This window comes from Arachis stenosperma, chromosome 4, assembly GCF_014773155.1.
Source record: "Arachis stenosperma cultivar V10309 chromosome 4, arast.V10309.gnm1.PFL2, whole genome shotgun sequence".
In the NCBI taxonomy this organism is placed as follows: domain Eukaryota; kingdom Viridiplantae; phylum Streptophyta; class Magnoliopsida; order Fabales; family Fabaceae; genus Arachis; species Arachis stenosperma.
In genome coordinates, this window is record NC_080380.1 from 143,360,979 (window position 1) to 143,385,000 (window position 24,022).

General features: G+C 31.3%; 2 protein-coding genes across 3 annotated transcripts; one reads left to right on the plus strand and one right to left on the minus strand.

The window, feature by feature from the left end:
* Positions 1–9,719: 9,719 nt before the first annotated feature.
* LOC130975786 (V-type proton ATPase subunit G-like) lies at positions 9,720–10,995 on the plus strand. Its single transcript, XM_057900522.1, has 3 exons — positions 9,720–9,807; positions 9,914–10,014; positions 10,852–10,995. Exons 1-3 carry the CDS (start codon positions 9,720–9,722, stop codon positions 10,993–10,995), a joined length of 333 nt encoding a protein of 110 aa, XP_057756505.1.
* A 1,418-nt stretch (positions 10,996–12,413) lies between these two features.
* LOC130973801 (protein ARABIDILLO 1-like) lies at positions 12,414–22,459 on the minus strand. 2 transcript variants are annotated; one of them, XM_057898463.1, is made up of 13 exons: positions 22,100–22,459; positions 20,402–21,795; positions 20,102–20,260; positions 19,933–20,013; positions 19,667–19,798; positions 19,105–19,232; positions 18,434–18,521; positions 15,257–15,351; positions 14,585–14,648; positions 14,303–14,478; positions 13,546–13,767; positions 13,139–13,223; positions 12,414–13,011 (listed from the first exon to the last, which is right to left on the minus strand). In XM_057898463.1, exons 2-13 carry the CDS (start codon positions 21,752–21,754, stop codon positions 12,835–12,837), a joined length of 2,760 nt encoding a protein of 919 aa, XP_057754446.1. In that variant the 5' UTR covers positions 21,755–21,795; positions 22,100–22,459; the 3' UTR covers positions 12,414–12,834. The 2 variants fall into 2 exon arrangements, with proteins under 2 accessions (XP_057754446.1, XP_057754447.1); XM_057898464.1 differs by having other exon boundaries at positions 22,095–22,459.
* Between the last annotated feature and the right edge of the window lie 1,563 nt (positions 22,460–24,022).

Genomic DNA, 24,022 nt, shown 5'->3' on the forward strand with positions numbered 1-24,022 from the left:
TGGAAGAAATATAATTTTAACGATATATATTAAAATATAATTATATATAAAGTATTATAAAATAATATAAAAAGTATAAAAAGTAAAAATGATTAAAGTATTTTTTTGTAAATTCAATTTAAAAATATAATAAATATGTTTGTTTTGTACCTTTTCATCTAATATAATCACTTTTAAGCAAAGAGATTTCTCTTTATTTGTGGGTGTTAATGTTTCTCATAGACGAACTACGCGAACTTTGATTATTTGTTTGTTTGGTGATATTGTCCAAAGAATGATGCTCCATTGAGTAAGTTTGAGATGTTGTGTAGTTCGAAAATAATTTTTTTGTGCTAAATTTTATATTATTTGAAAGAATAATGATAAGAGACTTCTTATATAAGTAGTTTAAGTAGTATGAAATTTAAATATTTGTAACGTAAAAATTATTATGATTAATAATATTATTATGACATTTGTAATATGGATGTTTATTACCTTTAATGAGTTATTTAAAGAAATTAATAAATTAATTATTAGGGTTATAAATTTATTGTCTTGTTTATAACAAAAGTAACATACAATAAATATAGGAATATGAATTCAATGTCTTTATAGGTTACAAATTTGGTTAGATACTATTAATTTCACCTTAATTTTGGTATATTTTATTTTTTTGCTAATTTAAAAATAATAGTTAATTTGACAAAAATTGAGTGGTTGATTCTAAAATTTTGCCAAATAAGCGATGTTATTAATATTGTATTAGTAGGAAAAAAATATGTCTTAAAAATAATGTGAATAAATTTATCTATTTATTTTTATATATTAAAAATAGATGACGTATAAACTTTGATTAAAAGATTAATTCGATTAAGTTCTGCTCGCATTTAATAAATATAGAAGAATTCATGAGTTTTATTTCAATTTTATTTTTCGTCTAATATCAAGATTGATAAATTATTTTGGCAATTTATATATAAAAACTTATATTCAAATGAGAAAAAATATAATGACACGAAAATACTATCAAGCATCATATTAAAATATGTATTTATGAACACAAATATATGTGCTTGATTAATTGATTTGCTTTATATATAAGTGATAAATTAAGGATTTTAAATAAGTGCCTTCTATGGTACCTATTGTTTTATTGTACTTATGGTGACTATAAAGAAGTTTTTCAATTAATTGTGGATATCTGATAATTTTTTTTTTTAAAGCGTATCACTAAAAATATTGCTTAAAGAGAAAGTGTTACCCTTAATCGTTAACTTGGCTCTGATACCAAATTTTTAACTTTTGAATAAAAATAATTTGTAAATTCTATAGTATTGACCATTTCTACTACTTTGATGTATATTTATAACTTTTTAATCTTGTTTTAGTTTATAATATTCTTTTTTGCATAGATTGCTGTATATAAAATCTTTTATCTGTTTGTCTTTTTCTTTAATATAATTTCTCAAATCCTCAATTACTTCTTTTATTTCTACACTTTCTCTTGTTTCTAAATATCTGTTTAATTTTTCAATTTCATTCTCCATTTTTTCTTTCAGCAGCTTTAATTTTTTTAAGTCATAATATGGTTTTCCAGGCATTTATAAATTTTTTAAGTTTAATTCCAACTTGTTTATATTTATTCTTATTTCTATCTTTTTTATTATAAGATCTTCAATTTCAATCTGAAGATTATTTAATTCCCTTTTATACTCCTTTATTTTACTTTTTAATTTTCTCGTCCTATTTCTTCTTATTTTATTTTCTGGTTTTTCAATCTTTTTATGCTTCATTATTTAAAATTTCCGCAAACTCTATCATCGATTCATCACTATTTTCTAGAGATTCTATTAATTTTTCTAGCTCTTCAACTTCTCTTTTTAACTTGTCATAAATTATTTTTAGGGTTTCAAATGCTCTTTGATTTATTTCAGAAAACTGTAAATAATTCAAACGATTTTCTCTTTCAAAGAGCTCTTGTTTTTTGTCTTGATAAGTTACATATATTTCTTCTTTATTTATTGTCATAGTTTAGTGTTTAGGGTCTCATTTAATTTTTCGACCTTTTTTGTTAGTTCTTTTATTTCAGAACTTTCTTCTTTAATTTTTAACTTAGATAAACTTAAAGGGCTATTAATTTTAGATTCTCTTATTTGAAAATTCGATGAAACTAATTTTCCTGATGGTTCTTTTAGTAATGGAACTGGGTTTTCAATAGCTTTATATTTTGGTATTTCTGTTTTTACAATTTTCTGAAATAATTCATCAACATAAATCCTTTCTCTGTTTTTAAATATTATACTATGATGGCTGTTTGTTAAAGCATAATTTATTGCATATGTAATTGAAAAAGTTCATCGTCTTGTTCCATTAGATTCTTTCTATGAAATTTATAAGCCAAACTTATAGATCTTCCAAGGTTTTCAGTTGATAAAGGTATAGCATATCCAAGATGGGCATTGAATTTAACATTTACGTTTGCCAAGTTTCCATGAATAATTCCAATTATTTGATCTATTGGGTCATCAGTAATTCTTTTATCACAGATTGCTAAGCTTATTGGTGAATTAATTCCTTTCATATATGTAGATTTGATTAAGACTTGTATAGTACTAATATGAATCCATCCAATTTTAGATCTTTTTTGTTGATCCTTAATTTTCTCAATCTGTTTACTCAATTCTTCATCATTTATCAGAGCTATTTCAAGTTCTCCATTGGCAGATTTTATCTTTATAGGGGCTTCAATTTGAATTTTTCCATAGTATATTATATTTTTTCTATTAAAAACTTCTTTTAAAAGATTTTGTTTATTTAAATTTTCATTTGATTTGAGATTTAATTCTGTTTTTAGAACAGCCTGTTTTTCATTATCTAATAAAGCAGTTAATCTATAATAATCAGATTCTTCTGTTAATTCTAAGCTTTCTAAATAATTCATAACTAAGAAATTAGGATAAAGGCGTACCTTTCTGAAGAAAAACTTCCTTTATTTAGTATATTTTACATAAGATGTTTTTATCTCCAGAGGGGAGATTGTAGATACTAACTCCAGAGGGGAGTTTATAATTGGTTTTTCCTAAAGGAATTCTTCTTCAAACTATAGAATCGCCTCGGCAGCTTCCTCCTTGCTCTCCTAGCATATGAGTACTCGTAGCCTCCTGCTTTCTATGGTTTGATGCTTTCTACAATTGCCTAAGCAACCTATTTATAATGGTTGGGTCTGATGGACAATTCCCATCCTTACCCTTCTTATGATGTCATTGCTTACGTCATTGTTTATTATCTTGCACCAGCTACATTATTGGTGCTCTATGACCTAAGCGCTTACGTCACTATGCAATAATGTTGAGAGATGTTTCAGATGTGCTGTCCTCCTCTTTCATTCTGTGACCTTCAGATGCGTTGTCTCCTTCCTTTATCATGTGGGTTGATTCCGTTTCATTATTACTTTCTTCAGATAACTCTGAGACACATAGCTGACACTTGTGGTCTTCTCTGTCTTTTATCAAATAGCAGAGATTCCTTTTTATCCCTTCGGGGAGCTTTTCTAAGAGTCCAGATAAGTTGTAGAATGCTGATTCAAATTTCACTAAGAGTCTCATCTCTCTTTCTTCAATTTCATTCCTTTTACTGGACACAAGCAAAGTATTTCTGCTTTTATAATTGATTCTTGTGTGAGATTCCCTTGTTATCTTTTGAGTTCTTTCGAAGACCCTTGCTAGTGTGCTGGCTAGTCTTCCTTCATGACTGTAGATTGTTAAATCTTGAATTTGATCAATTGGTTGAAAATTTCCTGGGAAGACGGACATGAAGATTACTTGATGTGCTGGAACCAAGCATTCTTCTTCTTCATTAAAAATAGGTTGACTGTTCATAAATTTTAGGGATATATCCCTTGGATTTACGTTGTCAATCATATTTTTAAATCTCTTTACTGCATCAATAAATCCTGCAGGAAACTCACTAATAATTTTCAAATCATTAAAAATTAAAATTGTATCAATTAATCCATACTGGAAAAACTGATAGGTGTCAGATGGGGAAGCATCTGGAAATATAACCAGCTTTGTTAGCTGTTCTTTGGCAATAGGATAATATCCCAAGATTGCCCTTTTTTCTTCAGTCCAATTCAGGACTATGTTAAGGGTTTCTCTGAGATTTGATCTACAGACCCTTTTCTTTTCCTTGATTTCAACCCTTGTAGGAATGTTTCTTATTATTCCTGTTCTCTGGGTTTGAAATGGAGCTTTATCTACTCTTTTTAGGGTTTGCTCTGGATGAAGAGCTTCATATTTCCTGAAAGATTCCTTTGCTTCTTCCAGTGTTAAAAACCCTCCTTTATGAATTATCCTTGATTGATGTGTAAATGGTGCTGCTTTTTCCCAGGCATCATATACTCTTTTCATGGGGCCATTATAAATTACATAATATTTTTTATCTTGGGTGGATTTTTTTATAATTTCAGCAATTGTTTTATTTTCTGGAATTTTTTCTTCACCTGATTTGTCCACCACGCTTAGCTGGCTGAACTCTGATGGTTTTGGTTGTTGTGTTGATTTCATTGCTTCGATGGCCTTCTTGAGGGATTGGATCTGTGTCCTTATTTGCTGACAATGCTTGCATTTTTCGAGTTCTTGTTCGTATTTCTGGATTTCTTGATCTAATGCGTTGTAGACGAACTACATTCTCTTGTTAATGTATCTACAATAACATTTTTGTCACCCTTAATATATTCAATTTTTATTGAATATTGTAACAAAAATAATTGCCATCTTACCAATCGTCCATGATTATAATCAACTTTTAAGTTATATCGTATGAAACCTGTTAGGTAACTTGAATCTGTCCTTAATGTAAATTCTCTGGGTAGTAAATCAATTTTCCATTTCTTAAGAGATTTAATTGCTGCTAGAGTTTCCTTTTCATGAGTGGTATATCTCTGTTTTGTTGGAGTAAAAGTCCCTGAAATATACCTGCAAAGTAATTCCTTTGGGGGATATTTAGAATCTAGTGATTCTTTTTCTTATTCCAAACTTTTTATATCTTTCTTAGCTTTTAGACATCCTGACCAGGTTATGTCTGAAGCATCTGTTTCTACTATTAAGTAGTCATTTTCTTCTGGAATATAAAGTTCTGGAAGTTTTTCACATAATTCTTTAATTCTTTGAATTTGTATACTATCTTTTTCATCCCATTTCCATTCTTTTTTAGTACTTATTTTTGGAAATAAGCTTTTAGTGTATTCTGTTATATTCTTTAAAAATCCTTGATCCGAAATATAATTTATACACCCTAAAAATCTTTGTAATTGTTTTCTATCTTCTATTCTGTTAGGGAATAAATTTACCTTTTCTAGAACATTTGGTTGAAGTTTTAGTTTTCCTTGAGTGGATAGAATTAATCCAAGAAACTCTATTTCTTGTTTTGCTATTCTTGCTTTCTTTTTGCTAAGAACTAATCCTTTCTGTTTACATCTTTCTAAAACTATTAATAATTTTTGAAGATGATCTTCTTTATCCTGTTTTGTAAAAATTAGTATATCATCAATGTATACTAAAACAAATTCATTTAACTCTTTTAGATTTTCTTCCATAAATCTTTGATAAATACCTGGGGCTTGCTTTAATCCGAATGGTAATACATTCCATTCATAAAGCAACACACTTGTTGATTCTTTTGTTGGGCAAGTAAAAGCAGTTAATTTCTTTGTTTCTTCGTCTAAACGAAGTTGCCAATATCCTGATTTTGTATCAAGAGATGAAAACCAAGTTGCTCCTTTGATTTTTTCTAAAATAGAATCTTTTCTTGGAAGTTTATGAGCATCACCAATAGTTGCTTCATTCATTTTCTTATAGTTTATTACCATTCTTCGTTTTCCCCTTTTAATTTCATTATTGTTTTCAACGTAAAAAGTTGGGGCCGCAAGAGGACTTTTACTTAATCTTATAATTCCTTTTTCCAAAAGATCTTTACATTCTAATGAGAACTCTTCTCTATCTCTTGCGGAATAAGGAATTTTATTTGGAACATTTATCTCTTTTGTGGGATCTTTTAATTTAATGCTTACTAATTCGTTATTTGTATTTTTAATATCTAAAGGATTTTCAGCACAAATTTCATCCAAGAGTTCTTCTATCTTTATTTCAAGATTATTTTTTGGAATATTTATCTGAAAGTATAGATTTAAATAACATGTTTCTAATATAGAAAATATTTTAAATTTTAAGATCTTATCTATAGTAGTAGTTGGTATTTTTATACGTTTTGATTTTTGATTTATTGAAGAATCGTGTGGAGCTTTTAAAACTATATATGTTAATTCTTGAATGAATGGATGATATAGCTTTAAAAAGTTATTTCCTATGATAAAATTCATTCCAGAATCTAACATATATATAGATGGAACAATGAACCTATAATTTTGAATAAAAATTTCAACCATCTCTGCTTTTTGGTCAATTTTATGTATTGATTTGTCAGCTATTCAAACTCTTAATGGTTTTTTTAGTTTTTTCCAATCAAGTTTTATATTTGAACTAGCAAAGCATTGTGTTGCCCCAGAATCTATGAAAGCATTTATAAACTTTTCTGTTATTTTTATAGTAATAAATGTAGCATTATTACTCAGTCTCTGAGTCTGTTTCCGAGACATATTCAAAAATATAGTCTAAGTTATCATCAGATTCTTCTAATGGTTCCATGAAACAAGACTTAGCAATTTCTATTTGTTTAGTAAGATCCTTTTTATCCTTCTTTTTCGGGCATTCATTTGCGTAGTGTCCTTCTTCTTGGCAATACCAACATTTACAATTTTCTTTTTTATTCGGGCAATAGTTATTTCTTTGTCTTTTGTTTTTATTGTTATTTTCTTTTCTAAAATATCTCTTTTTTCTCCAGTTTGGATAGTATTTTCTTTTTCTAAATTGATGTTTTCTTTTTCTTTGAAAATTTTTATTAAGACCATATTTTTGGGGTATCTCTTCATTATCCTGACAACAAATTCTAATTATATTCGCAAATCTTTTTTGAGTTGCTTCTTGCATACAACGTTCTTTTATTTCCTCTCTTATTGCAGAGGTTGCTCCACCAAAATTATTTTCAATTGTCCCTCTATTTATCTCTCTTATAAATCTTCCCATTATAAATTCATTAGCAGGATATGGAAGTTTTATTATATACATACTAAGATAATGATTTTTATCTTCTTCTTTTAATTTGTAATAATGTATTCTATATTCGCATATATAAGATTCCACATTGCATAGATCATATATCTGAATATTAGCTAAATGGTTTTTTGCTTCTTGATATTCTTTATTATAGACTTCTTGTTTATGATCTATAATATTTTTTCCAAAAAATTCTTTATATAGAATCATCATTATATATAATATCTTATCATAAGCTGTTGCTTTTGTTGCTAATTCTTCTATTATTTGGTTTTCTATTGATGTCATATAATCTCTTATAGTTCCTTTAGTATGAAACCCTATGTAGTTCCAAATATCTCTTCCAGACAATTCACTAAGCTTTGGATTAGTAAAAGCTTCTAATAAAAAGGAATTCAACCAATTCTCGAAAATTTCTTTTTCATTCTTTTTGCAGTCTAAGTCCAGCATTCTTTCTCCTTCCATTTCCTGGATTTTAGGGACGTATTTTGATGGTATTTTTGTATATTTTGAATCTTTATTTATAAACCCTTTTTTAAAAGCATAATTATCAAAACCTGTTTCCCATTTAAATTGAGATTGATTATCCTTAGATGTTCCAGCTTCATTTTTAACTTGTATTGGAATTGCTGGTTCTTCGTCACTTGAATAATCTAAGATATGTTCTTCATTTTCTATATTTTCAGAATTTACTAATTTTTCTTCTATTTGAAATTCCTTTTCCATAATATTATTTTCTTGAGCCATTTTTAATTGTTTAAAAAGCATTGTAACTTCTTCTAATTTTTCTTCAATATTCATAATTTTAGTGGTGGTTTTACTTTTAAATCTGTTATGTTAATTATGTTTTGAAATTTTTCTTCCTTGGGATTCTCTTTTTCCTTATTTTTTTGAAATTTTATGGATGTTAATATTTCTTCAAGCATATCTACTATAGAATTTAATTGTGGGTTAAAAGTATGATATAGATGTGGGGAATCATTTCCATGATAACATTTTTTAGAAATTCCGTGTGAAAAATAAGTTTTTTCAGGTTTTTGAAGTCCTTCAATAAAACTTATAGTAAAATAAAGATTTTGAGAAAAATTATTTTGTATTGATTTTAAGAATTCGGTGTCATTACAGTTAATATTAGTTAAAATCATTAATTTTTGATCTATTAATTTTGATAACTTAATTATTTCTTCTCTTAAATCTTCTAATTTACTTTTTTCCATTAGGTGACGCTTTTCTTTGTGAAGAGCTACACTTTTAAGTTAAAAGTGTAACTCTAGCCACCACTAGTTACCATAGACATAGCCACCAGAGACTTGGCTTTTTAAATATGTGTGTATGGTCATTAAAGGATGGGAAAAAACTTGCATTGTATTTTCAGAGCCTTTGTATTTCTTTTTGCAGCTTAACATAGCCATTTGTCATTAATCCAATTTAAATAGTTTATTTACCTATGGTTTAATAGAAAAACAATACACACGAGTCTGAAATTATAATGAAATAAAAACCAATAGAATGATATTTAACTTAAAGTACAAAAATCTTTCAGAAGCATGCATTAAGATTACTAACACGTTATATTTTTTTTATAAGAATACAAAACTACTTTATTATCGTTTATAAATTATAAAGAGAAATAATTGTAATTTTAAATCTAACTAAACATATTTTTGTGATATAAATTCAAGTGAAATAGATTTTAGGCCAGCATTCCCTAATTTTAAAACCCAGACTTGTAACAACTTCATAACTATGCATTATTTGTGCTTTAATTTGTAAACTTTTATACTTTGAAACCTTCAATATATCATAGAATGGGAAACTAAATATCATTTAATATAAATAATTAAATACTTACTACTACGAATAAAATGTGCAAAAGATAAAATTTGGAGTTTGTAGTTACTTTGTCAATGCATTAAATATAATCAAACCTTCAAAAAAAATAAAAGAAAATTCTGAAAATCTTAAAATGCAATTGGCTTGCGTTTTTATTTTATGTTTTTTATTTTTAGTATGTTTATTTTAAAAGGTAAACCAAACGCACCCCTAGTTTTAAGCAAAAATATTGGTATGGTTGGATTTTTGGTAAGCAAATTAAAAGATGTATGTTTTTATACTTTGTTATATAAAGGTTTCATTTAAATATTAGTTTAATATTTGATTTTTGTTATAAAGTAAATTATATGTTACAATCCAAAATTAGAAACTTCTTATGTTGACTTGGTATATAACAAAACTATTCCCAGCATTACTTTCGGAGAGTTATGAGAAAATACATTAATCTCTATCACATGACATCAAAGTTCTTCCTCCCACTACACTTGAATCAGGAAAAATATTTCTCCATTTAGGTGATTCTGGAACATATATTTTCCATCACTTAGGTAAGAAAATAATTGATTACTTTGTTTCTTCAATTATGTTCACAGTTTTTTTTTTATGCTAAACTATGTTCTTATTTGATAAATGTTAAATGCTAAAGAAAATTCAATGTAGAAAGCTGACAATATAACCAAGTTCCATAGATTCTTTTAATTGAAATATTGATTTTGTTGAGATGCAGTTATCATGGAACCCTATAAAGGACAAGGTGGCATTCAGATGCTGCTAACTGCTGAACAAGAAGCACAACATATTGTTTCCAATGCAAGAAACTGTAAGATAAAAAAAATGAAATAATAAAAAATAAAAAGGGCATTTTTTATATCTTATTATAATTTTTAACATTATGAAATGAATGAATGTTGTTTTTAACTTCTTAGTGAGGAATAAAAGATTGAAGGAGGCAAAAGAAGAGGCTGAGAGGGAGGCAGCACAATATAGAGCTCAAATGGAAGAAGAATACCAAAAGTCAATCTCAGAGGTACTCAAAATATGACTATTGTGGTCTTAATTATCATATTTTGAAAATATTATCACGATACCAAGATTACAGTGATATATTTCATTTTACAAAAAATAGTCATTCGTATAGAATAATATTAGAATAGGATAAAGTATACTTTTTGTCTTTGAAGTGTAGCAAAAATTTTAAAAATACTCCTAAGTTTTATTTTGTTTCAATTTTGTACTAGAAGTTTTCGATTTGCATCAAATATACTCACGACAGCTAAATTTTCAAAAAATTTAAAACCAATTTAACAATAATTCATGAAAAATTATGTTTGATTTGCTTGTGTTGAGGATTGTTCTTATGAAATTATTGTTGAATTGGTCTTAAATTTTAAAAAAAATTAGTAGTCAGAGGTATATTTGATGCAAATAAAAATTTTTTTGGGCAAAATTAAAATAAAATAAAATTTAAAAATATTTTTAAAATTTTTGTCAAACTTCAGGGACAAGAAATATACTTTACTCAAATAGAATATAGAATACATATTAAAATGAGCTAAATAATATATATATTTATACACAAATACATAGTAACTGATTTGTGATTTGTGATGTGATGAACATAACAATTTTGTTCATTTTAAAATTGTTATTGTACCGAGGATGATAAGTAACAAAAAAATCTGGCTAATGTGGCCTTGGTTATTGGTATAATGCAATTCTAGAGATATGTTATGATAACTATCATTATGCTGACTAGAATGGCTATACAATTTTGGAAATTAAAATATTTTTTAATTTAAAAAAATAAAAAGTAAAAAGTGTTGCATTTGGGATTACATAAGAGAATTTCTTTACTTGTATTTAGACAACTGGGAGCTCTGGATCCAATGTAAGAAAGCTTGAGGAAGAGACAGATGCCAAGATAAGAAATATAAAAAGATCAGCTTCAAAGGTCTCTTCAGAAATTGTTGATATGATGCTCAAGTATATTTCAAATGTTAAAGTGTAATTTCCCAAGGTTAGTCACTAACTACTCTTTCAACCATTTGATTAAGAGCTCATAGTGCAAATGGGAAAATAAAATGAATCATGTTTAGTTTTAGAAAGCATTTTCTCTTTTTAATAAATTTGAACACAATGTGGTTTTTAAGTTTTAACTTCTATATTTTGTTTTCATCACATCACTTTATCTGTTTGATTGGAAATAGCCTATAACTATAACGTACCAAAATTACATAATACAAGTTAATAATAACTGTCATATTTAGAATAAATAGTCACAACAATAGCATGATGATCATACTGTTTAGTTTTGAGATAAAACTAAAATGAAAATCAACTTTAAGTAGTTAAAATAGTCAATTTTTTAATTATAAAATTATTTTTGTAATACTCATTTTTTAGAGGATTTAGAAATAAAAAATTGACTTATGTTGGCTAAAAAAAATTGATTTCTTAGTTGAACTCCTCTCAGATATCTCTTTTTCAACTATTGTGTTGTGTTGTGTTGTGATTTCAGAAAAATTGCTGAAGAAAGATAACATAAGGAGTCATCACCAACAATAAAAGAGGCAAAGTCTGGAATGATCATTTGCTATTTTTCACCCTGGTTGCCATTATGTAAAGCCTTTGCCATGAAGCTCCTGCCTTGAACACTTTAACACTTGCAAAGTGACAAAAAAAAAAACATTTTTATTTTCAATCATATTTAATACATTCCATGCTTAGTATAATATTTTCACAATCATTACTCTATATAAACAATTTTTATAATGAAAACACAATGATCTTATTTCGTTCTTATGTATAGCACCAATTAAAATACTGTTATTATTGTTGTTCAACTTTAAACAATTGAGAGGAGCCGACAGCATCAAATAAAAGTTCTTCATTACAGTGCCAGAAAAAAATTCTTCATTCAATCTCCATTATTATCCTTCATAACCACCTTTAGGGGCAACAAATACCAGTTCATTAATGATCGAATCAAATATTAATTTCATTATTTAATACCTGAATATTTAACCATGAATTCAAATCAATTGTAATATCTTACAAGTGTATTGCATCAAGTCCTAATAGTAATCTTTAAGAGTCTAAGATTTGACACAATCTCTATATCAATGCAAAACATAACACCAGACAAAAAATGAAATTTATTTATGTTTTTAATGCACAATATTCCAAACTGATTATGATTTTTTTCTAAAGGTGAAAACAATATCAAGTTGTTACAACTTAAGACAAACCACTAAATGTTATTCAGGAAGAGGTTGGGCAAAATTATTCAAACCATTTGAATAATTTCCAAATACATGGAATTTTCAATGCATCAATTTATTGAAAACAATATGCATTTTGAGATGGAGAAACTAGATTGAAGGTGCCAAACCCAAAAGGTGATATCACTAATACATTCCATTAAAATAAATTGAACCTAACCTTTCATAAAATACTTCAAAAAAGTTCTAAATTTATAATTATACAGAACATGTCAGGATAATAATAATACAAAAGGGCCCAGAAAAAAAAAGGAAAAAACATAACCACTAAAATTTATATCATTTTTCCTATCTGATGCAACCATGGTGTAAAAAAGATTGATACAAAAGGGGAAGAAATACATCTCAAATAAAGAACTGTTTTTGACTAAGCAGTTCCAAGGGACTTAAAGATAGATGAACCTGCAATTTAGGTCTTTTTTTTTGCTTCACTTACATCAAATTCAGATTCAACCAGCTAGCAGTGTTCTCATGGCATTGTTGAGCAGTTCGTATACATGTGAGAAACACCAGAGAAGTCCAATTTTACTTTGAGGAGGATTTGTAACAGAATAGATGAATTTGATCTACGCTGTATGCTCAATTTGGTGATACTCAAGGTTGCGAAGAACTATTCTGGCAAAGATTTTCGCTTCGAGTGGAGCTGTGGCAGCAGCAGCCGCGCCACGAAGAACTCTTGCTGCTCCTGCATTCTGCATGAGGCTGGCATGGTGAATGGCGTGTCTTCCCCCAGGAATCGTAAACTGCAATCGAAAAAAAGTACAATTTCGTCAAAAATCGGAAATCAAAATAACTTGAAATACAGATAATATCAAAGTGTTGACTGTCGATTTGCGCTGAGTATGGGACTTATGAGGGTGTTTAAGTTACCTGGAGAAGAGCAAATGCTGCACAAGTCTTGAGTATAGATGATGGATTCCGCAGCATGGTGACAAATCTTCCAATTTCAGCACCACTAAATAACCAAAAAAAAAAAAATTAATAAGTTAAGATATCCCAGGCATGAACGAAGTTAAATTTGCATGCAGTTTTGCATTATAAAAGGGTAAATTACACTAACCTCCCAAGGTTTGTCAATAGTCAATACTACAAAAAAAGCCCTTAATATGTCATGATGTCATGTTTTTCAAGATATAAATGCTATCAATTTTGGTTCACATAAATTTTAGGGAAGATTTTACAAATAGAAGGGTGTCTATGTAATATGACCTACTCTCAAGGGATGTTATTGTAATTTATCCTTGAAAAGAGAACGCTGGTAGGAAAGAGAGAAAAACCTGCATCTCAGATGTCCTGCTTCCTGTATTCGAGCACCTTCAGTAACCTGGGATAATGCTGCGGGAGCCGATGATGCTGCAGCAGCTGTGAATGCTTGTGGATCCGAAAACATAAGGACAAAGGTTTCAATGTTTTTTAAGGCCATCCTTCTTGCCCCATCCAAGCTCACGCTCTTAGAAATACCTTCCGAACCTGTGCCTACTAAAGCGAACTCATCCATTCTGCAAAATGCACCATCATCTCAGATAAGATACACAAAGGGGTTTCTTGTATCCAAGTTAATAGGTTAAATAATTGGTTGTAACAGTAAAGAATACGTTACATTCACTTCACATATTTGTTCAACTAACAAAGGTAGGAGGAGAAAAGCCACGGGTACCGGTAACATATTAGTTCGGCATCTTTGTAATTGTAACTTAAAACGAAACTACAACTAGATGTAGATACCGATTGATGGAAGAGTATTAAACAATCATCTACTGACCTGATTATTCATATACTGGCATTTCCTCCATAATTGGATGAACACTTTGTTGACATGGGCAAAATTCAATTAACATAAACAAATAGACAACAAATACCAATATTCCAACATTGATTCTGTATCTCGTTTGACTAGTCAAATAAACAATATATTTCTGCAATCAACCACTTGAAACGTGAACAGAAAACGACATTCACATGGAAAAGAAAGAATGGGAGCATTCCACTCCTATCAAACAAAGGAGACGGGAAAGGGGGAAATAATCAAATTACCTGCCATCGAACATGTAAGCCAATGCCAAGGCAGCCATGAACCGTGCCATCTTCGAAACTGATGAAGAACACAGATCCACAAGTGCAGAAACTCCTCCTTCCTCTACTATTCGTAAAGCATTACCAGGGTTGAAAGCAAGATTCCACAGTGCTCCTGCGGCAGTTTCATGAACATCCTGAAAGCAGAAGTGGCATGGATTTGATCATGATTTTACATATATAAAAAAAAAGTCGTAAAAGCATATAAAATGTTTGACATTGATAATCAAGGAAATAAATTACCTCTGCTTCAGACCTTGCAAGAGCAATCAAAGGTGCAACACCTCCTTCACGTCCAATGGCAATGCTAAAAACAAAGACAACCAGTAATTAAGGTAAGCATAATCTAGCGTGGAGATAATGAAACAATGGAATAACCACATGAGCACTTCTATAGATGCTACATCTAAATGAATTTCAATTTGTTCCAATCCCGTAGATGTTATTCAAAATCAGTGATGGAGGACAAAGAAAGATGTAACAGTTACAGTTTTTAAGAGTGAAACAAATGTAATAAAGCTTGCATGGTAGATTTAGAATCAGATAGTTATGAAATATAAGGCAATAAGTCAACAAAACATATTAAAAGTGGCAAACATCATATTCCAAGATACATGAATTTATTATGTATCTCATTGTGAGGATTTTGATTTCAACTATGAATGAGACAGGATTATAAATTCGAGCTTACGAAAGCAGGTAGATGATTCCAAAACCCTCAATATTTTCTATTAAAAAAAAAGAAACTGAGAAATAATGGAGAATAATTTAGAAAGGACCACAAAAAATTTCTCTGGAACAACAGAGCATGAAGGATAAAAATAGGTTATAATTTTCTTAAAGAATGTCTTAAGAATCAAGATTCAAGATATCAATACTATCAGGATAAAATTATAAATAGAACTCTTTCATTACCTATTGGCCTCGGAAACTGATAATCCCCAGAGAGCACCAGCAGCCCTTTCTTGAAGTCCAGGAGAGGCATTAGAACAAGATTGCGCAAGAGCAACCTACATAAACCACAACGTCGAAGCATCAAAATATTAGAACTTTTATTTTTTTAGGGATAGAAGAAGAGTATCACTGCGACAGAGAGAAGAGTAATACAAGGAAACAGCAGATAAGAAATCCTCTATACAAGTGAAAAAACACGATCAAAAGAAGAGGTATCTATGAAGTGAAACTTTCTAATCTCTCAACATGTCTGAGGGAAGTCCTCTAAAAAGATCATGAGTGAAAAGGTGAGCTCTACAAATAGATGCCAAATGTCAAATCATATCACATAAAACTTGCATGTCCGAAAATTTATCATCGAAGGTTGCATGAATTGCACTCCAACTAAATATTTCAAAACAACACAATATTTTAGCCACCGAAAAAGTAATGATATGGCAAAAATAAGTCAAAAGGGACCCATAAATTTTCATTTTTTATTTTCAAAAACATGATTTTATTCATCTCAAAAGCCACCACTAATTAAACTGGTTGACAAACTTGATCAACAATCTAGACAAATATTAATAAACAATGCATGCTCACAACGTCCCCAAATATTCAATTAGCTTCAATTTTCCATTAAGTCGTCAAAATCAATTGAAAATTCACTGATATTATATAAAGTATCATAATTAATTCAGATCAATTCAAAATTTGGGTCACAAAAGACAATCTTCATCCAATAAAATTTCTTGACATAAATTTTCATCAATTATGGATGATGGAAACCACCTTTTCAAATGATTTGGTAAATTGTAGGGAAACAAAAGGTAATACCATTAAAAGATTACTATTTGAAAAGAAATACACTACTAACCTACGTGGAATCCCATGTTCTCATTAAAAATGGAAATAGAATTCCAGACCCCAGTGATTAAGCAACAATGAGTAAAATTTAAAAAGAAACAATGTTGAAATAGTTATGTTTTCAACTTCGGGGTAACAAAAAAAGGGCATTGAATCTTCTTTCTTTGAAGCATTCAGCAGGTTTCAGAACTTTATCTGAAAAAAGAAAATTTCTCTATTATTTGATAAGTAGGTCAAATCGCAGTGTCCCAGCAACAATACAGTAATTTGGTTCTGTTAGCTTTGCCTAAAAAGTTCAATATATATTTGTAGGTAAATCATGACACTTCAGTTGAAGCATACATAAGTAATGTATCGATGTCCCATGCGTAGTCTTCCTCAAAATAAATTTCAAATATCATTTTGTTGCAACAGGAAAACTCTATCTTACAATGCATATAAATAACTACCACTATAAGGCATTCCGTGTTGCCTTCTACCTAAGTACTTGAAACAAGAAAACAAAAAACAGATTGATGCTTAATTATTCTATTAATTTCAGTATTTCCGTATGTTCCGAAACCATCAAAATGCTTTGAATTATCATCTATAACATGAAAATGTGATAAGATCCTGCAATTTACTTAGTAAGTCTCACATATGTAAGGTAACGTTTGTTTTGAGGTACTGAGACAGAGACTGAGACTCAGTATCGTGTTTGTTAGTTTAGAGACTGGTACTAAAATTTGTGTCTCTGTCTCTAAAATTTCAATATTTCAGTACCTCCAAAAAGTAGGGACACAGGGGACTGAAATTTTTAGAGATGGAGACTGAAACTTTAATAACATTTTATACCTAAAATACTTTCATTTCAATTAATTAATTTCAATTTTATCCTTTGTGCAAATTAAATTAGAGTTTCATTCTTGTTTCAATTCCTGTCTCCCATTTTGTACCAAACAAAATACTGAGATTTATTTCAATCCTTGTCTCTTAGTCTCTGTCTCTCAGTCTCAGTCTTTCCGTCTCTGTCTCTCAATCTCAGTCTTTCCGTCTCTGTCTCTCTACCAAACGCTACCTAAGTGTATACCAAAAAGGCCTTTATAATCATTTGAGCAGCCCTACACCTTTGAGCTAGCTTTGTGGGTGAAATTAGGTCCACAAATCATTAGGTGGGTATAAGTCACTCTATCCTACAATCAAAATTAGGCCATTCACAAATATGCAATCCTACAAGTTTTGTGATCCAGATGTTGAATCATGAGCATGACACAAGTGTCTTCAGTCTTGGACAACCCTCCCTCTGGCCTAAGTTCTAAGGTGGAGTTACACATTACACATACATCTCAAGAGTATACTGTATTAAATTACATTGCAATTAAAGCTATTAGCAGCGAAAGGCAGCAATAAAATAAATTTGTGTCGCTCTATGGTGTATTTGGTTGAAAAGGAATTTTGGGATTTTCAATGATTCCTTCTCAACTATTGATTTCATTTAAAATAGGACTACCTTTTTGGCTTCAGAACATGGTCTATTGAAGGGATTGGTATGCATTATTAGTTAATACATGGTCATGTCGGTTTGGTTTGAGCTATATATTATGTATTTGTGCATTATGAGAGGGTGTCTCATCCTCTTCTATACATTCTTCACTATTTTAACAAAATTTCATTTTCTATTAAAAATTAGAGATATACACTTGACAACAAGAGCATTCTCTATAGCTGCAGAGGTGTCTAAAGCCTTCTATAGATTGCCTATTCAATCCAAGATTTAAACCCAGCAAATAACCCAACATGATGTGGCCACCCCTGAGTCGATGCGTCTCAATCTGGAATCTTAGATTGCTAGATTAATTCTGTCATTACAGCCATCATTGATATTTGGAAACTCCATTGATAGTTGCATGCCTTTTCTCCTTCCTAGTAATGCAATTCTCCAAAGGCTTGTTCAGGCTGACAACCGTTCTAGCTTCCTCGATTAATATTCAGACACACCTTAAGTTCCTCGCTAATCTTCAATGGAGATTAGTTTGTATTATTAAGGGTTTAATTGTAACAAGCTTTAAAGCTTAGTAAGCTTTAGCTTCAAGGGGAGTGTTGGAATAAAGAAGATATCATATAATATCTCTACCATATGGATTAAGAGTGGTACTGCTATAAATAGGGATTACGATATTGTATATTGGAAAACATCAGATTATAAACATATCAATATATTTATAGTCATTATTCTCTCTTTTCCTCCTCTCCAATCTAGTCCCACAATCTTAACAGAAAATATTAAGCTAAACAACAAACAACACATACCAAAGCCTGAACTCCACCAGCTGCTGCGATGGCTTCCCTGTTTCTATCATCAAATGACAAATTCCAAAGGGCACCAGCAGCTTCTTGCCTGTAATAATATAGACATGGAAAAAACTTCTTATTAAGAGAGGAATGGATTTAGCTTTTTCTCTGCAAACTCTTTACACATTTAAAAAAAAAAAAAGACCACCCTGGTGCACATGCATCCTGTGATAACGCAGGGTCCGGGGAAAGGAGCACACCCAGGGTGCAATATACGCAGCCTAACCTGATAATTACATGAGAGAGAGAGAGAGAGAGAGAGAGAGAGAGAGAGAGAGAGGCTTCCCCACAATGTGGGGCACTCAAGCTGATTGGCCAATTAATTCATGCCAAAATATTTAAAAGTAGTAATTATAAAGCTATTAAATAACCTTTTCTTCTATTAAGGGAGAGACTGCAGCTCTTAGTTCTATAAGGCAAAGATGCAAATTTCAAGTTTGCAGTGGCATTAAAATTAACCCTCGACAACATTTTCTATTAAGTTAAGCAAAATTTCCATTTAGATTGATTTACAAACGAAATGCTTTTCTTGCATTCTATCTCTACCACTCCTTCCTTTTTTCCATTTAATCCCATTTTCACCAAACAATGTACAATAACACAGATTTCAGGAACTAATAGAAGATTACCTGACGCCCTCATGTGGAGATCGTGTAAGTTGAACAAGTGCCTCAAGAGCACCTGCTTCTTGTCCAACAGCAGCATTGTTACTATTGCTATCTCCATGAGCAGCTAAATTAGCCAATGCACGAGCAGCCTAACATGTATAAGAAGCAACATTAATTATTGAACCCCAATTTTATCATATTCCCTATATGGAAAGGATAAGAATTGACAAAACATACAACCGAAGAATCAATATTTATTTAGTGTTCATCTTGGCTTATATTACCAAGACAAATGGCATAGAGAATGGCATAAAGCACCCCTTAACTAGATTGATCGTCATTACTGTTGGCTCTGTTTGTCAGATCCTTACTAAGACATCCTATCCTTGTTTTGCAATTTGCACATGACCATTGACCAGAATAAGCACCATTTAAAACACAATTAGATTACTAATTAAAAAAAATTACCTAATAAAGTAGTTTCAAGCTTTATTTGGTAGGCATAATATACCTAATAAAGTAGTTTCAACAATTTTGGCAATTGATAGGCGATGCCCAAAAAATAGAAAGTACTAAGTAGTACCTGCTCTTGCACGCCCTCAAATTTGCAGTTACGAGCAAGCATCACTAAAGCATGCACACCACCTGCCAATGCAACCTCTGTACTACACTTGTCGTCAGCCGCCAAATTAGCCAATGCACCGGCTGCACGTTCCTGGAAGGGCAAAATTTAAGTTATCAACCAACTGCTATATGCAATCATAAAATAGCAACTTCTGTTGCTATAAATTAGAAGATAATATGAAAAGCAGTTAACATGCTCATAATCATAAAATTAAATAAACATACCAAAACTCCATCTCCACTAGAGGACCATTTGAATATAAGATCCACTAAAGCTTTTATTCCACCCGCTTCCGCAATGGCACCCTGTGATGGAAGCCTCATTCAGTTTTCACATTAAGCTTTAAGCATTAAATTAAAAAAATGAGAAACCAAATCATATTCAGAATCCAACCTTGTGCTCTTCTCCCACAGAGAGATTCCACAACCCTCCAGCAGCCTCTTCAGCCACCAGCTTGTTCATTGACCTAGCCAAACCAGCGAGAATCTCAATCCCACCCTCTTCAGCAACAGCTTTGGCCACATTGGCATTGACAGACAAATTTGCAATTGCCTACAAATGTAGACCGTTTGGAGATATAAGTACAAACACATCGGTTATGCATGTATCAATTTATCTTGCATCAGATGCAAGTAAAAAACTACTAGAACTGTTCATAAGGATCATCTGTACACAAAAGGGATCAGTGACTACCTTAGCTGCCTCAGATTGAAGCCCTTCCCTCCAAGATTTTGCTAAGCCAAGAAGGAGCCTTATGCCACCATCTCGCATAACTGCTTCAGCCCTTCCACAATCTATGCTAGCATTTTCATCATCAATCACGACAAAAGTTGCAAGGCCCGTAGCTGCCCTCTCTTGAACATCCTCTTGAGAACTCTGCATTAGACTAAGTAAGAGTGCTCCGCCTTGTTCAACCCAGAAATTATCAAGACCCTGTTGAGGGCTCTCAGCAGATCTCAGTAGTGTATGGGACAGCATCCATTCAAGCCAAGGTATAATTTCATTAAGGTCCTTATCATTATTCTTCGAACTCCTCCAGTCCAAAAAGACATTCTTTCCTTTCTTTGTACTATCAAAAAATAAAGAAGCTAGTCCTTCAAAAATATTGGTAAAAAGGGAAATTAATAACTTGTTTTTATATTTACTAGCGGAGAAGCTAGTGTCTTCTTCGAGGATTGGACAATTCAAAGCACACAAAACCCTCAAACTCTGCGATAAGGATAACAACCTTGCAACGGCAGATGGACTAATATCAGTTCTCGAAACATCTAATCCAATCAGGTTAGGAAGCTTATGCCAAAGATGGGAAACAACACCCCACTTCATACTTGATGTGCCCGCAACAGAAAGGAAATGAACCGACATCACATTCCCCAATGCAAGCTCATCAACATTCAAACAATCAATGAACCCAATATCAGTCAACTTTGGACAATGCTTAGCCAGTGCATTGATAGCATCTGCATTTACATCTCTGATACCTGAAAGCCTAAGTTTACTAAGTCTAGGACAGCAATGAGCTATTGCCTTAATAGCATCACTACTTATTCTCTCACAGAAATCAGGTCCAAGCTGAAGACTCTCAAGTAACTCATGCCGGGCAGCAATCACCGAAAGAGTTGCATCAGTAATTTTCCTGCAATAGTCGCCACTTAACTCACACAAGTTCCTAGCTCGAAGATGGATTATGGCATCAGCAGACTCTGCCCCACGAAACCTTAGCTTCTGAAGATGCACACACCTCGGAGCAAGTGAAGATGCCATATTAGCATCAAACCTGTGGGAACGAAGATCCAACGTGTTCCACAAACACTGCGAGCTGCCAAGAGTCCTCCATGTCCTACAAGTCGACGATAAGCTAGCTCGGTCCCTATAACTCAGACATGACAACAGCTGAATCACTGTATCATCAGGTAAGCTCCTCCAATCAACCGTCCCTGGCAGTTCCAAATCCAAAACCTCATCTCGAATCTCAGGACAACTTGAAGCTACAACATCATTCCCTTTGCTTTTCCTTGCCACCTTCCTCCTCACTCTTCGACTCATCTCAAACGAATAAATCACAGCAACATAGACACCAACAACACCTTCAAACCCAAAAAACAAATCTCAAAAACCAGTAGAGAGAACAATTCACAAACACATCATCAGCATCAAACACTAAAAGCCAAATCCAACAACCATTGAACAAAACACAAATCAACCTTACCACCTAGAAAACCCTAGTAACCTCCATCAAAGTGACCAAATTGCAACACATAACACAAACCATCAAGTAAAAACCCCACAACAGCAAAAACAACACAACTCCAGAATAAAACAAAGAAAATCCAGAATCTATATCATAGAAACAACACCAAAAAAATGCTCTTTTTTATTGTTGTACCAAACCTGTGAGCTGAGGCTCAGGCTATGCGGTTATCGTTGGAGCTTGGAAACAGAAATCAGATGCATTTGAAGGGATTTACGATGAACCCCAGAAAGGGGGAAAGAGCAGTGAGAGAAAATGAAACTAAGCTTAAATAGGGTGTCAGAAAGAGAATTGAGAAAGGGAAAACGCAAAGACCCTGAAGAAAAGGATTGTGGGGTTATGTATGTTGGAGAGTTGTGAGAGAAGAATAGGGATTTTGAGAAAGAGAGAGAGACGTAGCAGAGACGAGAAGAGAATTACAGCATTGAAGGGAGAGAGAGAGAGAAAGAAAGAGAGAGGAGAAGGATTGATGGTTTGGGAGAAGAGAACCAACAACGCTGTGAAACTCCAGCTCATATAATCGGCATCTTGTGTTACATATATATATCATCATAATTTGTATTTGATTTTAAATTTTTAATTAATACTTTATATAAGATTTAAGTAGGATTTAAAAAATGTAAAAAAAGATTTATAAAATATCCATTAAACAAATTTATTTTTATTTTTAATATGAATTTTTTTTTGTCATGTGAATTCTTTTTTTTAATTGGTAAGACTTGTAAATTGATATATAGTTGATTAATTGTTTATATTTTGTGCTATTGTGGTGATATTTAATTGCATATTTATGTAAAACATTGGCTAATTTTTTTGGATATAACACCTAATTTGATGTAACGCCGAGTTATGAAAGTTAGGGATGTTTTACACGGTTGTGACGGTGGTTAGTTGACAGAAAGAAATCGAACGGTCCAATTTCTTGAAGATAAGAGGAGACACAAATCGGATCGTCTGATTTGTGTTGGACAGACATTTTGTTTGCAAAGAAATTGGACCCACCAATTTCTCGCAAAAAAAAATTTTGGCATGGCCGTGTCACTAATCGGACTGTCCAATTTAAGTTTTCAAAAAAAAAATTGAACTATTAAGAAAACGGTCGGATAGTCTAATTTTAGTTTTATATACCCAACTCCATAACCGAGCTATCCACTTCATCTTCTTCTCATACTCTTCTCTTCAAATCTCTGAAGCTTGTCTCTGCTTTTTCTCTTTTTTTTTTCTATTATCATGGATGATAGAATGATGTTAAAAGTGTATTATCATGGTCAAATTTTATTGCAAACATCGGAAGGATTGAAAATTATGTGTGAAAATCTATTAAATATTATAATTCCATTCACACTGTCATTTGAAGAATTAAAAGGTGTGATTTGTGAGAAAATGAATTCTCAAATATCTAGGAGAGTGTCGTGTATTCTGTACAGATATCCTATATCTGTATGTGGTGGGTTCGTTCAATTTCAAACGAAATACATGACCAATGAAGCGAGCATGCAAGAAATGTTTTCAGTGTATCTTGAAAGTCGGTCTCGAATATTGTTCATCGAACTGTACATTGAGTTCGAGCAATTTGTAGCGGATAGAGATATTGAATTGGAAGATTACAATAGTGATAGCGAGGAAGAGTTTGAAAGTAACTATGAGGTCGTTGATCTGGGTGTAGACGAAGATCAAGCTGACGATGCTATTGCGGCAGATGTGGCAGATGTGGTTAATGCACTAGCAAATTAGCAGCTATTTGAGAAGCCGACTTTCATTCGGTCGTTGAATTTGGAGGTCATGCATGCACCAGAGTTTCCTCAATAGATAAATACAGGTATGTAATAATTTTAAATTATGATTTATACATAGGTTTTGAGTTTGAGACAAATATTTAAGGCAACGGTAAATAGGTAAAATATAGCATATGATTAGTAATTCTTTAGTATTTAATTATCAAGTAAACATGTATTTTGAGGAATTTAGTATTTTGCATTCTTGTGTGATTATTAATTTATTAAATAGCATTTAATGACCTAGTTAATTAATTTATTAACTTTTGCATGATTTATTCTTGATAT

What these genes read in the sequence shown, in the direction of transcription:
- LOC130973801 (XM_057898463.1), bottom strand. Translation starts at nt 21,754, where the DNA reads ATGAGTCGAAGAGTGAGGAGGAAGGTGGCAAGGAAAAGCAAAGGGAAT. An exon ending in TTGAGGGCGTGCAAGAGCAG is followed by an intron (nt 19,233 to 19,666) that starts GTACTACTTAGT and finishes TATACATGTTAG; the next exon opens with GCTGCTCGTGCATTGGCTAA. An exon ending in TTGCAAGGTCTGAAGCAGAG is followed by an intron (nt 14,479 to 14,584) that starts GTAATTTATTTC and finishes TTCTGCTTTCAG; the next exon opens with GATGTTCATGAAACTGCCGC.
- LOC130975786 (XM_057900522.1), top strand. Translation starts at nt 9,720, where the DNA reads ATGGAACCCTATAAAGGACAAGGTGGCATTCAGATGCTGCTAACTGCT. An exon ending in TGTTTCCAATGCAAGAAACT is followed by an intron (nt 9,808 to 9,913) that starts GTAAGATAAAAA and finishes TTAACTTCTTAG; the next exon opens with TGAGGAATAAAAGATTGAAG. An exon ending in ACCAAAAGTCAATCTCAGAG is followed by an intron (nt 10,015 to 10,851) that starts GTACTCAAAATA and finishes ACTTGTATTTAG; the next exon opens with ACAACTGGGAGCTCTGGATC.